We start from the raw sequence: 15720 nt of genomic DNA on the forward strand, positions 1-15720 counted from the left end.
GACTGGCCTTGCAGCCACGCCTGCAATTCCCTTTTTCACCTCTGCCCTGGCTCAGCCTCCAGGTTTCACCTCTGAAGGTGCTTCCTCCGTCCAGGAAGCCCTCCTCCAACCTCGAAGCAGGCGCTCCACTCACTGAGCAGAATCCCTACACTGCCTGCCTGCTCTGTCCTGTCCATAGTGCCTGCTGCTGGGCACCAGGCACACAGCAGGTGCTGGGAAACAGCCACTGAATGAAAGTGAAAGAATGAGGCCTCACCTGGGATGCCTAATTCAGCTGAACCTCACACACCTGCCCAAAGCCTCCTCCCAGGTTCCTCTAGGAGCCCCCTCCTCCCTGGGGTGGCCCTTCTCTGACTTTCCTGCCCCTACCACTTTCCTGCCCCCACCTCATTGTCTGTCGGGCACCTGCTCCTTCTCCGAAGGCTCAGACTCAGCTGAGGGCTGCCAGAGAGAGACCAGAAAGGGGAGGCAGGGCAGTAGTGTGCCCCTACTCACGTTGGTGATCACACGAAGCTTCCTGATGTAGGAGGCCTCCGTATGCAGCAGCTCCCACACCGCCTCCTGCTGGTGGCACTGCCGCCGGGTCAGCTTCTGGAGGGAGGGCAGGACAGTCAACCAGGAGGCCTGGAGCACCTCAGGGTGGCCAGAGAAGGTGAGCAACATGCATGCAGTTTCTCATTTTCCTGATGGTGACACGGAGGTCCCAAGAGGAGCAGGGTCACCCTCAACATGCCATGAATAATCACAGTCAAAACGCCCAAGTTCTGGGCCCTCATCTGCCACTAAAACAGCCAGGGAGCTCACGATTTTTATCTAGCCTCAGTGTCTCCAGAGTAGGCTAATGAGAAGAGTGGCCTCTCTGGGGCGTCCCAAGGGCTGTCCCCCTTTTGGGACAAGGAGGAAGAAGCATGTGGGCTGCATTTACCTCATGGCCATCAATGAGCTCCCGCCAGCTGTCCTCCAGCCTCAGACAGGCGTCATCCTCCTCCTCATCCTCATCATCCTCCTCCTCCCAGGAGTCATGGTCAAAGCGCAGCCTCCGGGGCAGCCTGGGCAGCCCGAAGAGGCCATAGGCATGCAGCTTGCCCTCCAGCTGCTCCATCTTGTCCACCTCCTGGAAGGACACCCTGGTCAGGGTCAGAGGTCACGGCCAGCCAGCTGCCTGACCCCGGGCTGATGGGGCCACATACCCGGCCAAAGGTGCTGGTGCTGAGGCCTGAGCTGAAAAAGCCGCTGAAGCGACTGGCCGCCCGGTTCTTCCAGCTGTCGCCGCTGCTGGTGCTGCCACTGCTGCCACTGGGCAGAGAGCAGCTGGAGGGCGTGGGGGGCTCCTGCCCGGGGATGCTCACCTCCCCCAGGAACTCCGACATGTTCTTGCGGCGGCGGCCAGGGGCCTGGCCAGGGAGGGGTGGTCAGGGCCAAGACTCCTTGCCAGCCCCCACGGCCCCACCCCAGGGCCTCAGGCCAGTCTGGGATGGAGGAGGGTCTCTGCATCTCTACCCTGGGGTGTCCCCTCTCCTGGGACAAAGACACATCTGGAGGCCGGAAAGTCCAGACATAGATACACCCAGAGTATCATCCCCCAGTCCTCCAGCCTCAAGCATGAAGCACAGAGTCAGTTGCACACACTCAGATGCACGTGGCTCTGGATGGTCTGTAGCCCCAGGCACAAGTGCTGTCAGGCACACATGCACACACTGAATCCCTGGCACTAGAAGAGTCTTAGATACAAGCCCTCATCTTGGGCTATGGCCAGATTCAAAGAGAGAGTCCCCTACTCTCACAGCCAGCCCCCTTTTCCAGAAGGGGCAATTAAAACCCCAACAGGGGGCAGTGCCCAAGGTGACTGCCTCTGAGGAGGGGCCGTGGGTCCAGCCTGGGCCCCTTCCCACCCCCTCCCTGACACACCCCCTCCTCCTCACCAAGATGTCCAGGCTCTCCCGGCGGCTCTGGGGGTCCACGCGCTCCAGTGCAGGGGGCCCAGCCCCGGCCGGCCGCAGGATTGGCAGACTCAGGGACTTGGAGTCCTTCACTCCCTGCTCCACCTTGCCCTCATCTCCGGGCTTGGCTGGGGCCGCATGTGGGGGCCACGAGAGATCTTCAGCACCCAGGTGTGGTGGAGGAGGGGCCCCAGTCCTCTCTCCCTGGAGGATACACACCAAGGCCTGCCTGCCCTCCCCCAACAGCCCTGCCCTGCCAGCAGCACCCAGCAGAGACACCTGTATGGTAATGAGGCTGCTCAGGCCCATGGCCAATGGGAACCTGAGACTGAGAAGGGCACCTATCTCCAGGAGGCCCCGCCAGCCCCAGTGGCCCCATCTGCTGCTCACCTTTGACCCGAAGGTAGTGTCCCCCAAACCTGTAGGCCTCGAAGGTGAGGGACAGGGGCGTGTTGGACTGGTCCAGGTAGATGTCCACTTTGCCCAGCGAGATGCCCTTCCTTTCAAATACAGGCAGCAGCACCTCCCTGCCCCCAGGACAGGAGGCGTGTGTGTTAGAACCAAGCAGCCAGTCGCTTCAGGAGCTTCTTCAGCTCAGGCCCCACCTCCACGAGCCCCCACCCCATCCACAGCCCCAGCTGCCCCCACCTTCCCAACGGAAAAGGGAAGCCCGCCTGGGATCACCCGCAGGTGCACAGACACCTGCCTGCAGAGGTTCTCACACGGGCGTGTCTGTACACCACAGCAGACCTGTCACAAGCCCGCCCACACGCAGGCCTGGCTCCTGCATACATGATTAAAACGCACAAGTCTCTTTGGGAGGCCGAGGCAGGCGGATCACCTGAGGTCAGGAGTTCAAGATCAGCCTGGCCAACATGGTGAAACCCTGTCTCTACTAAAAAATACAAAAATTAGCTGGGCGTGCTAGTGCACACCTGTAATTCCAGCTACTTGGGAGGCTGAGACAGGGAAAATTGCTTGAACCCAGAGGTGGAGGCTGCAGTGAGCCAAGATCATGCCACTGCACTCCAGCCTGGGTGACAAAGCGAGACTCTGTCTCAAAAAAAACCCCAAAAACAACAACAACAACAAAAACAGGCAAGTACACAGACCCCGCCACACTCCCTCACACTGGCGTGCACACCCACATGCGTCTGCCCATACCTGGAGGCGCTTAGAAGCACAGGCCACCAAACAGACACACAGTCACACCCACAAGACCCGGAGCCTGCGACACAGGGGCCACACCTGCCCCCAGTCCCACTTCCACTACGAGCCCCACCAAGTCCTACCCCAGCGACTTCTTCTTCATGGCTGGGACGATCTCCATCTCGATGTTGACATTCAGGTCAAATTTCAGGGTGAAGCACTCCTTGCTTGGGTCCTGAGAGGACAGGGGCTTTGAGTTTCTCCTCCCCACCCTCCACCCTCCGCACCCTCTGGTCTGGGATGGGAACCTCAGCAAGAAAGGGAGCCCCAGTGATCTCCCAGGCCTTTGCAGCCCAGGGTGCAGACTTCCCCACCACCCTCCGGAAGGGAGGCCCAGCCTTGGGAAAGGGTGCAAGCTGTCGGGAGCCCCCATCTGCCGGCCCCCGGGGGCTCCTCACATCTGTGTGTCTCCTCCTTGCTGCTTTCTTCTTGGAGAGTTTCAGGCCTGTGCTCTTCCAGTCCCTGCAGGGAAGCAGGGAGGGCAGAGGCTGGAGGTGTGGGCCTGTAGCTGGGTCCCTGCCCCTCGTTCACCCCAGGTGACAGGTAACCCGTGTGGATTCGACCCGGCCGGGCCTGCCTGGGCCTGTGCGCCCTCTGGTGGCCAAAATGGGAGTCACACCCAACTGTACCTAGTCTGGTGAGGGCTGGGATCCTAGGTGCCCTGGAGGCTGGCCTGGACTGGGTGGTCTCTTCCCAGAATCAGGACAGCCACAGGGGTGGGGAGAGGCAGGTGCATCAGCCTTACTTGGGAGGGCACCGAAGCATCTGGTCCTGAACGTCTGATCTGAGACCCAGCCTTGGGCCCCCCGCCCCCCGGTATCTCTCTGCCCATCCACCTCTCACCTACCCTTTCCCATCCACAGAGCTCTCCTCCTCCTCCTCCAAGTCCACTGCAGGGCTGGTGCGTGGCGGGCATGACCGGGTGGATACATTCCGGGCCAGGACAGAGCCTTGGGAGAAAGCAAAAGGGGGCTGTGCCTCCACGGCCCCTCCTTAGCCTGCAGCCTGGCTGCCTCCTGAGGGACCATAGTCTGTTACCCTGAAGCCCCAGGTTCAAGGTAGTGAGGGCCCTTCAGTTCTGTGAGGAGAGGGGCTCAGACATTGTTTTTTGTTTTTGTTTTGAGACAGGCTCTCACTCTGTCACCCAGGCTGGAGTGCAGCGGCACCATCTTGGCTCACTGCACCTCCGCCTCCTGGGTTCAAGCAATTCTCATGCTTCAGCCTCCTGAGTAGCTTGGATTACAGATGCATGTACCACCATGCCTGTCTCACTTTTTTTGTATTTTTAGTAGAGACGGGGTTTCACCATGTTGGCCAGGCTGGTCTCGAACTCCCGACCTCAGATGATCCACCGGCCTCAGCCTCCCAAAGTGCTGGGATTACAGGTGTGAGCCACCACGCCCAGCCTCACTCATTGCTATCTATCCCCACAGACCCAAAAAGACACAGGGCCCAGGGATGACACCCATGGTGAAGCTCCGCCCCCAAAACAAACCCACCTGTGGCCTCAGTTTACCCTTCTATAAAATAAGGATAAGGAAGCCCTGCCTCTGGGGTTGTTACAGGAAGAGACCAAAGTCCACAGATCTTTCTTTCAGGCCTCCCCTCCCCCATGGCTGTGACCACACCTGAATTCCCAGGGACCCTGGCAGAGGGAGAGAGTCCTTTTGTTTGTCTGTTTGTTGTTGTTGTTTTTGAGACTGAGTTTCGCTCTTGTTACCCAGGCTGGAGTGCAATGGCGTGATCTCGGCTCACCGCAACCTCCGCCTCATGGGCTCAGGCAATTCTCCTGCCTCAGCCTCCTGAGTAGCTGGGATTACAGGCACCCGCCACCAGACCCAGCTAATTTTTGTATTTTTAGTAGAGACAGGGTTTCACCTTGTTGACCAGGACGGTCTCGATCTGTTGACCTCGTGATCCACCCGCCTCGGCCTCCCAAAGTGCTGGGATTACAGGCTTGAGCCACCGAGCCCGGCCTGTTTGTTGTTTTTTGAGACAGTCTCGCTCTGTCTCAAAGGCTGGAGTGCAGTGGCACAATCATAGCTCACTGGAGCCTCCATTGCCGAGGTTCAAGCAATCCTTCCACCCCAGCCTCCCAAGCAGCTGAGACCACAAGTGTGTGACACTACACCTGGCTAATTTTTGTAGTTTTTGTAGAGAAGGGATCTCACTGTTTCCCAAGCTGGTTTTGGACTCCTGGGCTCAAGTGATCCTCCTGCCCTGGCCTACCAGAGTGTTGGGATACCAGGTGTGAGCCACCGTGCCCAAACAGAAGAGTCCTTTTGTTCCTCTGGTCAGCTGGGAAAGGACACAGCGGTTGGCACTTCTCACCAGGCCTGGGTGTCTGCAAGTTGGTGGTGGGCCTGCACTGGTTCCCTGCTGAGCAGTTTCCTTTTTTTTGAGATAGAGTCTTGTCCTGTCACCCAGGCTGGAGTACAGTTGTGCGATCTCAGCTCACTGCAACCTCCGCTTCCCAGGTTCAAGCGAGTCTTCTGCCTCAGCCTCCTGAGCAGCTGGGATTACAGACTCGTGCTACCACACCCATCTAATTTTGTATTTTTAGTAGAGATGAGGTTTCACTAGGTTGGTCAGGCTGGTCACAAACACCTGATCTCGTGATCCACCTGCCTGGCCTCCCAAAGTGTTCGGATTAGAGATGTGAGCCACCACGCCCTGCCCAAGAGGAGTTTCTTACTTCCTGCTACAAGCTCCTCCTGACCTGGCCACCCCCACCCCACGCCACCTCTGATAGGCCCACACCCTGGCTTGAAGGACTTGCCCAGAAGTCCCCTGCCCTGAGGACAGGCAGAGCTAGAAAGAAAGGGGCTTTCTCTGTGTGGGCCCCAGGCCAGGGTCAGGAGCAGCTGCAGGAGGTGAGAACCAGTGAGAACATAGCACCAGAGAGACCCGCCTGCCTCGGGAAGGGGCACAGTCATGGACTTTTTCTCTTGCTAAAAAAACACATGGAACAAAAGGATCCGTGGCATACTCGGGTTTCATTATTTACAGTCGACTTGTCCTTCTGACGGCCTTCTATCATGGTTCCAACAGTTAAGGAAACATGCCTCGGGAGCTCTGGGGGCCGAGCTGGGCTCCCTCCTGCGCTCACCGTGAGGTGGGAGGTCGAAGCGGACATGCCCATCATAATGCATGGTGCTGTGGAACTTGCTGTCACAGGCCTCGCACAGGTTCAGGGGCCCCCGGCGGTGCAGCTGCTGGCAGTCGGCGTGGTGGCATACCTGGGGTGGGGACACAAGCCTTCAGGAGGTCCCTGAGCTCCACCACATCCCACCACCCCTGTCCGGACCACAGGGACTCAGAATGAACCGCCCTGCTCCAACCGGGCCAGCTCTCCCTAATAGACCCATCCTTCAATCCAGGGTGAGGGGACACCCCGCCCCAGGAGTCCCCCACTCCCACATCATCAGGTTTCCTGTCTGCTGGATCATTCCCCTGTGGGCACACCAACATGTGGTTATTCCTCCATCTTTTTTTTTCTTTGAGGGAGTACAGTGGCACATTCATGGCTAACTGCAGCCTTGACCTCCCAAATTCAAGTGACCCTCTAGCCTCCTCGGCCTCCTGAGTACCTTGGACTAGAAGCACACACTACCACAGGCTAGTTTTTGTATATTTTGTAGACAGTGAGTTTCACCACATTGCCCAGGTTGGTCTCAAACTCCTGGCCTCAAGTGATCCACCGACCTTGGCCTCCCAAAGTTCTGGGATTACAAGTGTGAGCCACCACGCCCGGCCTTAGGCCTCCATCTTACAGAGGCCTCACCTCGCCCTCCAGCTACCGCTGCCTTTCCCGATTTTTCTTCACAGCCAGACTCTGTAAACAGATATCAGTACTCACAACTTCCTAGTTCTCACTTTCCACTCTTTATTCTTCCCAAGTTTTGTTTTAAATATTTCTTTTCAGTTTTTAAAATATTTTTGAGACATCTCACTCTCTTGCCCAGGCTGGAGTACAATGACGCCATCTTGACTCACTGCAACCTGCGCCTCCCAGGTTCAAAGGATTCTCCTGCCTCAGCCTCCTGAGTATCTGGAACTATAGGCTTACACCACCACGCCCAGCTAATTTTTTGTATTTACAGTAGAGACAGGGTTTCTCCATGTTGGCCGGGTTGGTACCGATCTCTTGATCTCAGGTGATCCGCCTGCCTCAGCCTCCCAAAGTGTGGGGGTGACAAGCATGAGCCACCGCACCCAGCCTTGTTTTAAAATATTTCAAACCTACCAAAAATTATAAGAATAGCACATGACATCCACACACCCCTGGGCTCCCAGTTGTTGGTATCTGCCACATCTGCTTTCTCTCCCATTCTCTTCTCAGCACCCCCCTCCCCTGGGACAGAAACCATGGTGCTGCCTAAGAACAAAGACATTTTCCTATAAAACCCCGTAGAATTGTCGCACTTGGGAAACTGAACCTTGATATATAGTCCATATATAGTCTATGTGACATTTTCCCAAGTGTCTACATAATGTTCTCACATGTATATTTCCTCATATAGGAAACAATTGAGATTCACACATGGCATTTGGTTGTGTCTCTTTACCCTTTAAGAATGAATTCTGAGCTGGGTGCGGTGGCTCACGCCTGTAATCCCAGCACTTTGGGAGGCCGAGGCGGGTGGATCATGAGGTCAGGAGTTCAAGACCAGCCTGACCAATATGGTGAAACCTTATCTCTACTAAAAATATGAAAATTAGCTGGGCGTTGTGGCACACACCTGTAGTCTGATCTACTCGTGAGGCCGAAGCAGAAGAATCGCTTGAACCCAGGAGGTGGAGGTTGCAGTGAGCCGGGATCTCGCCACTGCACTCCAGCCTGGGTGACAGAGCAAGACTCCATCTCAAAAAAAAAAAAGAAGAATGAATTCCAGCTGGGAGAGGTGTGGCTCACGCCTATAATCCCAGGACTTAGGGAAGCCGAGGCAGGTGGATTGCTTGAGGTCAGGAGTTCAAGACCAGCCTGGCCAACATGGCAAAACCCCATCTCAACTAAAAATACAAAAAATTAGCCAGGTGTGGTGGTTTGTTTCCATAGTCCCAGCTACTTGGGAGGCTGTGGCAGGAGAATCGCTTGAACCCAGAAGACAGAGGCTGCGGGGAGCCAAGCCCAGGCCACCGTACTCCAGCCTCCCTACTTGTTTTTTATGGTCTTTTACGACCTTGACTTTTTTTTTTCTTCAAGACAATCTTGCTTTGTAGCCCAGGCTGGAGTACAGTGGCATGATCATGGCTCACGCAACCGCAACCTGCCAGACTCAAGTAATCCTCTTGCCTCAGCCTCCTTAGTAGCTGGGACTACTAAGCGCATTTCACTACGCCCAGCTATTTTTTTATTTTTACTGGAGACAGGGTCTCACTATGTTGCCCAGGCTAGTCTCGATCCCCTGGGCTCAAGCTATCTGCTTGCCTTGACCTCCCAAAGTGCTGGGATCACAGGCATGAGCCACTGTGCCTGGCCAACGCTGACGTTTTTGAAGACTTCGAGCTGGCACAGAGCTCCTTCATGTGGTGCTGTCTGGTGCTCCTCAGAAAATTTTAAACCGAGCATTCGGGCGGGGACGGCGCAGAGCTGACTGTGTGTTCTTGCTATTCGCCTGTAATGCTGGCCCCTCTGGGGACCTCTGCGCCTTGTACAGTCCCTTTTTCCCCTGTACTTACTAAGTAATCTGTGGCGTGGCACTTTGAGATGTTTTGTTCCCCAGTGATCTTACTCAATTGCTTGAGGTCAGGAGTTAAAGACCAGCCTGGCCAACATGGCAAAACCATGTACTAAAAATACAAAAAATTAGCCTGGCATGGTGGTGTGAGCCTGTGGTCTCAAGGGCCTTAGCATACATTGACAATTTTTAAAATCAATTATTTGATTCCTCTGATGGCTGCAAGGTGGGGGATTTCCCTTTTTTTTTGCGGCACGGTCTCTGTCACCCAGTCTGGAATGCAGTGGCGCCATCTCGGCTCACTGCAACCTTCACCTCCTGCGTTCAAGTGATTCTCCTGCCTCAACCTCCCAAGTAGCTGGGACTACAGGCACACATCACCACAGCCAGCTAATTTTTAGTAGAGACAGGGTTTCGCCATGTTGCCCAGGCTGGTCTCAAACTCCTGGGCTCAACTGATCCACCCACCTCAGCTCCCCAAAGTGCTGGAATTGTGCTGGGATTACCGGTGTGAGCCACCATGCCCGGCCTGGGGTCACTCTTGACGCTCTCTGTTATACCTCCATCTAGTCAGCCCAAAAAGTCCACTGGCTCCACGGTTAGTATCTGTGGCCTCAACCCAGCCAAAGCTCATAAGCGTACCACTTCCCAGCCACCTCTCAGCTGGGTGACAACAATGATCTCAAAACTGGCCTCACTGCTACCCCCATCCCCCATAATATGTTCTCCATGGGCAGCTAGGGTGGGCCCAGTTCAAAGAGGAGTCCCACTGTATCTACTCAAAGCCCTCCAAGGGTTCCCATCTCACTCTGAATAAAAGCCAAAAGGGTAAAGAGTTTTCAGTCTTTCATGACATTGACTTTTTTTTTAGGGTTAGGGTCGCCTCGTTCAGGGACCTCCTGTCCTGCTCTTCCATCCCGGCTCACTCCCCTCACCACTGGCCTCCTGGTGGTTCCGGCACATACTCCTTCAGGGCTGCTCCCACCTCTGAGCTGTGACATCTGCCAATCCCTGGCCTGAGACGCTTTTTCCCAGATACTGAAATGCACAGCTCCCTGCCTCCCTGCACAGCTTCCCCCCAAGTCACCTTCTCATCCTCCTAATTCACCCTCCACACTCGCTTTCTGTCCTCAGCCCTTCCAGCACCTGACAGGCCACATATTATTCCACCCTGCTGCCTCCACTCCTGCTCATTTCTGCAAGGACAGAAATGCTACTCTTTCCAATTCAGCACCTGACCTCCAGCCCCAGCTGCTCCAAAAATACTTGTTTAATTTATGAATTAAGGCAGGGGAGAGGTGCTGAAGAGTTTCTGGCTGGTGAAAGCCGAAAGACAGATTTCTGAATAGGGTGAGGACAGCAGAGAAAGTGACAGACGGCAGGAGAGAGAAGGAGACTGGGAAGAGTCTGAGTGCGGTTTTTTCCTTCTGGGTTCAAGCAATTCTCCTGCCTCAGCCTCCCGAGTAGCTGGGACTACAGGCGTGCGCCACCATGCCCAGCTAATTTTTGTATTTTTAGTAGAGACGGTGTTTCACCTTGTTGACCAGGATGGTCTCGATCTCTTGACCTCGTGATCCAACCGCCTCTGCCTCCCAAAGTGCTGGGATTATAGGCGTGAGCCACCGCGCCCGGCCGAGTGCGTTTTTAATGTGATCATTATGCGTCTGGAGCCGCAGTGGGGGTGTTTCATGTGCGACTCACTCTCATCCTACAAGATAGGGGCTGTTACTGTCCCTATTTCACACAAGAGGAAAGTAGGGCTCAGAGAGGTGAAATCACTTGTCTAAGGTCACACAGCCAGTAGAGCTAGGACTTGAAGCCAGTGTATGTGGGGCTCTGGATAGCAGATTTTTTTTTTTTTTTTTCTGAGACAGAGTCTTGCTCTGTCACCCAGGCTGGAGAGCAGTGGCAATATCTTGGCTCACTGCAATCTCCACCTCCCGGGTTCAAGCAATTCTCCTGTCTCAGCTTTCCAAGTAGCTGGGACTACAGGCACATGCCACCACGCCTGGCTAATTTTTGGATTTTTAGTAGAGATGGGTTTCACTGTGTTGATCAGGCTGGTCCTGAACTCCTGACCTCAGGTGATCCACCCACCTCGGCCTCCCAAAGTGCTGGGATTACAGACGTGAGCTAGGGCACCCAACCTGTATCCCAAATTTTAACTACATTCACACCCTCTCATGGGTGTCTTGGGAGAAAGAGGCTGGGGGAGAGGACGGCCTCAGGTCGTCTGGGATTATAGGGACAGAAGGGAATCAATCTCAGTTTGATGCAAGCCCTGTTGGTTCTCGTGTGCCTCCGTGTCTCCATGTGACAGGAAAGGGAACAGGGCACAGGACTGGCGGTTGGCAGGTGGCACTCCAAACAGGCCTGCATGCTCAGGGAGGGGCTGATCTGCATGGAGCTGGGCCCTGGGCAGGCAGCTGGGGACAGGATGACCCAGATTCCTGAAGGCAGCCTTGAGCGCCAGGTGCCCCTGCTTCCACGCCCTTCAAGAGTGATCTTCAACTGTGCTGTCTGGGCTGGAAGTGGGGTGATGGGATTGATCCCTCAACCCTGCAGCTCTTTCTGGTTTCTGCCTTAATCTACTGTTAAAGAAAGTGCAAAAAACTCCAGCCTGGGCAACACAGTGAGACCCTGGTTCAGCCGGTGTGGTGGCGCTCTCTTGCAGTCCCAGCTACTTGGGAGGCAGAGGTGGGAGGACTGCTTGTGCCCAGGAGGTTGAGGCTGCCATGAGTCAGGATCACACTACTGTGTGCCAGCCTGGGTGACAGAGTGACACCTGTCTCCAAAAAAATTTTAAAAACTACAAAAACCAGGGCTACCATGCCTGTAATCTCAGCACTTTGGGAGGCTGAGGTGGGTGGATCATGAGGTCAGGAGTTCAAGAGCAGCCTGGCCAAATGGTGAAAACTTGTCTCTACTAAAAGTATAAAAATTAGCCAGGCATGGTGGCAGGTGCCTATAATCCCAGCTACTTGGGAGGCTGAGGCAGAAGAATTTCTTGAACCCGGGAGGTAGAGGTTACAGTGAGCCAAGATTGTGCCACTGCCCTCCAGCCTGGGCGACAGAGCGAGACTCTGTCTCAAAAAAAAAGAAAAGAAAAAGAAAAAACCTACAAAAACCAGTGGGGCACAGTGGCTCATGCCTGTAATCCCAGCACTTCGGGGGACCGAGGCGGGCTGATCACTTGAGGTTGGGAGTTGGAGACCAGCCTGACCAACATGGAGAAACTCTGGCTCTACTAGAAATACAAAATTAGCCAGTTGTGCTGGCACACGCCTGTGATCACAGCTACTCGGGAGGCTGAGGCAGGAGAATCGCTTGAACCCTGGAGGTGGAGGTTGCGGTGAGCCAAGATTGTGCCACTGCACTCCAGCCTGGGCAACAAGAGCGAAACTCCATCTCAAAACAAAACAAAACAAAAACTACAAAAATCACTAAGCTCTCTTCAGCCGGTGCTCTACCCACACCCTCACCCTGAACCCACAGGGCACTGCTGAGAGAAACATCAGGCTTTGCAGCTTCAGGGAGCCCAAGCTTCTGGTGTCTCCTCACGAGAATGATCTAGGGAAGAGCCCTGCCTCACCTTGTCCCCTCTTCCCAGGACCCCACCCCCATCTCTGGACTCTACAGCCCTCTGGCCTCTGTGCCCAGCCAGCCTGGCAGAGGCTTCCGCTCCAGTCCTTTCTGGGCCTTCTTAGATTTCCCGGTGCCAGCTGGGGCCACAAACCTGCCTATGACCCAAGCCCTGGCCTCACCGCAGATAGGAGGTGACATGGCAGGAGCCATGCTAGGTTGGAGGAGTTCTGGGAGGGTCTCTGAGACTCTTCTGATTCTGTGCCACATTCTGGTATTTAATCAATCCAATATACAGACAGCATTTTTTTTTTTTTTTTTTGAGACGGAGTTTTGCTCTTGTTACCCAGGATGGAGTGCAATGGCACGATCTCGGCTCACCGCAACCTCCGCCTCCTGGGTTCAAGCAATTCTCCTGCCTCAGCCTCCCAAGTAGCTGGAACTACAGGCACGCACCACCATGCCCAGCTAATTTTTGTATTTTTAGTAGAGATGGGTTTTTACCTTGTTGACTAGGATGGTCTCGATCTCTTGACCTCGTGATCCACCTGCCTCGGCCTCCCAAAGTGCTGGGATTATAGGTGTGAGCCACCACGCCCGGCCCAGACAGCAGATTTTATACCTTGATTCACTCCTTATAGAAGAGTCAGTATTCAACAAACATGGACTGAGCCCTATGATGCCCCGCACCCTGGATCACTAGAAAGACTGTGGAGACCAGTTTCCCTGCTGTGCTGGTCTGGGTGGCCACTACCGTCACCGAGACTGCTTGACTCCTCCGGCTGCCGCGGGAGCTGGTGCCCAGGCCTGCCTGACCTCATCCGCTTCCCTCTTCTCAGCAGCCTCCAGGCTCAGGGGCACTGGGGGTGCAGTGAAGCTCAGGCCCAGGAACTGAACCAGGTGGCTCCTGACTTTATCGAGCAGGCCTGGTTGAAGATGAAGTTCTGGAAACCCCCCCAGGGAAAACCATGAGCCCAACCGGGAAGGTGGGATGGGCAGAGCCCCTCATGAAGTTTCTGCTCCCCATCCTGCCTCACGTCCCACCCCCAAACCCCAGAGTCTCCCCAGCTCCTCCAGGGGCAGGACTCCCCCAGCACTAAAGCCAAATGGGCTCCTCGAGGAGCCACACTCTAGCCCCTTTTCTCAGACCCAACTGCCCTCCCCTGCTACCTACCCACCCTGTCCTGACTCTGTCCTGTGGGAGGGACACTAGGGTCCAGGTCTGACCCCAAGGGAGGAGAGCCCACCCATGGGAAGAACCAGCTCCCACCCTCTCTAACGCCAGGCAGCTCAAATAATAGAGGGGAGGCCCTTTGGGGAACAGATGCCTGTGAGGATAGGGACAGAGAGCCAGACTCCCTCCCTCATACAAAGGCTGGGGCCAGAGGCAGAAGGAGAAACAGAGGCCTGGGGGTGGGGGGGAAGGAGGCTGTGGGCAGGGCCAGGGCAGAGGAAGAAAGGGAGGGGGCGGCCCTACACAGGGCCTGGGACCCACAGGTGCGTCCGGAGCTGGCACCAGACACAAAGGACCAAGGGTTGGCGGAGACATCTTGGCTGGAGGGGACACACCCCGGAGTCCCAGGTCCCCCTCCCCAGGGTGCAGCTGCCCAGGTAGGGGGCTCATCTGCCAGGGGCCGCCTCCTTAGCCCGGGCGGGGGGGTCACGGGGCCCACATTCATACGCACCCCTGCCCCGGCCTCCCGCGCAGGGCTGGGCGGCTGCCCCATCCCCACCCCATCCCGGCCCCATACCTGGCCTTCACCATCTCGGGCACGACCCCTGGCCCAGGAGGTCTCCGAGTCCCGCGAGGGCAGCCCCGGGCCTGGCTTGGAGGCCGCTAGGCGCCCGGAGACACCGGGTCCCGTCCCCATGGCGGCCGGAGGAAGCCGCAGTCTGCGCCGCCCGCCGGACAAAGCGCAGAGCCCCGCTTCCTGCCATTGTGCGGCCGCGCCCGCCCCCGGCGAGCTCGGGGACCCCAGGGAAGGCTGGGCCCGGAACAGCTCCCAGTCCCCCAGGAAGGTGGATACCTACCTCCCGCCCGGGCCCCCGCCGCCCAGCCCTGGGGATCCCCACCTCCCTGCCCGGGAACCCCCACACCCTCACCTCTGTCCGGCCCCGGGGACCCCCATGCCCCCGCCTCTGCCCCGGAGGACCCCCACCTCCCCGCCTCTGCCCAGCCCCGGGGGACCCCCACCTCTGCGCCTCTGCACGGCCCGGGGCCCCTCTCTGCTCTGACTCCCTCCTCAACACCAGTGCCAATGCCCAGCTCAGAGAGCCCCTCAGAACTTGCTCCCTCTCCTGGGGAGCTCCTTGAATGCTGGAGGTGGAGGATGCTAGCGACACCCCCCACCTCACATGGAGACTGCAGAGCCCCTGCCCTGGGCCACCCGACGCCCCCAGACCTGGGGGTGCCCACTCTGTTGTGGTCTCCACCCCAGCGCCAACACCAAGGGTTCCTCCCAGCCAGAAGGGCACCTTCCCTCCTCCCTTCCTCCTGGAGACCCCCAACCCCGCATCAGAGCTTCAGCCCAGGGGACCCCTTCTTCCTCCCAGCGAGGGAGCTTTTAGAATACAGGCACAAGAAGGGGGAGGCCAGGACGGGACACATTTCCCTCGGGGTCCTACGCCCTGGCTCTCTAAGGCGCCCCGAGGACACCCCTCTCTATTCCAGTCACACACCCACCCCAACCTCACAACCGGCACTCATCTCAGTCCCTCCATCATCTTGGCGACCCTAACCTGAGAGCCTGAGCCCCAGGGACACCCCCCTTATTGCCCACTGCCCAGGTATGGCAGAGGCCAAGAGCTAAGGGCCGGTAGCTTCTGGAAAGGGCCGTGGGCCGAAGGAGGGCTGCTCTGAGAGGCTGTCCTGGGCAGTCCCAGGGAGCTGGGTGAGGTGTAGGCATCAGGAAACCCTGGAACCCACGTGGCACAGCAGCCCAGGTCCCTGTGGCTCTAGGCTGGGTCCCCACCACTAGGGGGCACTCGGCACAGACAGAGAGGATGCAAACCACACCCCCACCCCCCACCCCAGACTTTAGTGCTGGGGTCACCACAACGTGGCTGTCAAAGCGCTTTTACACTGATTCCCAGGAAGGCAGGGCAGGCACTATTATCCCCATTCACAGGGTGGGGGATAAAGTGACATAAAGAGACATAAGTCCTCTGCTGGTAGTGACTTACTGTGATAACAACAAGGTGGAAAAAAAAAAGAGGCCGGGTGCAGTGGCTCACGCCTGTAATCCCAGCACTTTGAGAGGCCGAGGCAGGCGGATCACGAGGTCTAGAGATCGAGACCATCCTGGCCA

The 15720-nt window shown here is 56.8% G+C and overlaps 1 protein-coding gene across 12 annotated transcripts in view; it reads right to left on the reverse strand.

Moving 5' to 3' along the window:
* The window catches only part of PLEKHG5 (pleckstrin homology and RhoGEF domain containing G5), a 30095-nt gene that overhangs the window by 5193 nt on the left and 9182 nt on the right, over window positions 1-15720 (reverse strand). For 4 of the 12 annotated variants that reach the window (XM_054236867.2, XM_035307581.3, XM_035307577.2 and 1 more), the window contains 9 exons: window positions 6259-6388; window positions 3997-4099; window positions 3548-3611; window positions 3233-3324; window positions 2331-2467; window positions 1923-2068; window positions 1191-1394; window positions 926-1114; window positions 496-591 (listed from right to left, as the gene is read on the reverse strand). In XM_054236867.2, coding sequence (XP_054092842.1) covers window positions 496-591; window positions 926-1114; window positions 1191-1394; window positions 1923-2068; window positions 2331-2467; window positions 3233-3324; window positions 3548-3611; window positions 3997-4099; window positions 6259-6388 — 1161 coding nt within the window. Of the gene's footprint in view, window positions 1-495; window positions 592-925; window positions 1115-1190; window positions 1395-1922; window positions 2069-2330; window positions 2468-3232; window positions 3325-3547; window positions 3612-3996; window positions 4100-6138; window positions 6389-12916; window positions 13357-14163; window positions 14308-14606; window positions 14646-15720 lie in introns of those variants that run through there. The other 8 variants (XM_035307574.3, XM_035307575.3, XM_078330224.1 and 5 more) reach the window with 7 other exon arrangements.

This window comes from Callithrix jacchus, chromosome 7 (assembly GCF_049354715.1).
Source record: "Callithrix jacchus isolate 240 chromosome 7, calJac240_pri, whole genome shotgun sequence".
In the NCBI taxonomy this organism is placed as follows: Eukaryota; Metazoa; Chordata; class Mammalia; order Primates; family Cebidae; genus Callithrix; species Callithrix jacchus.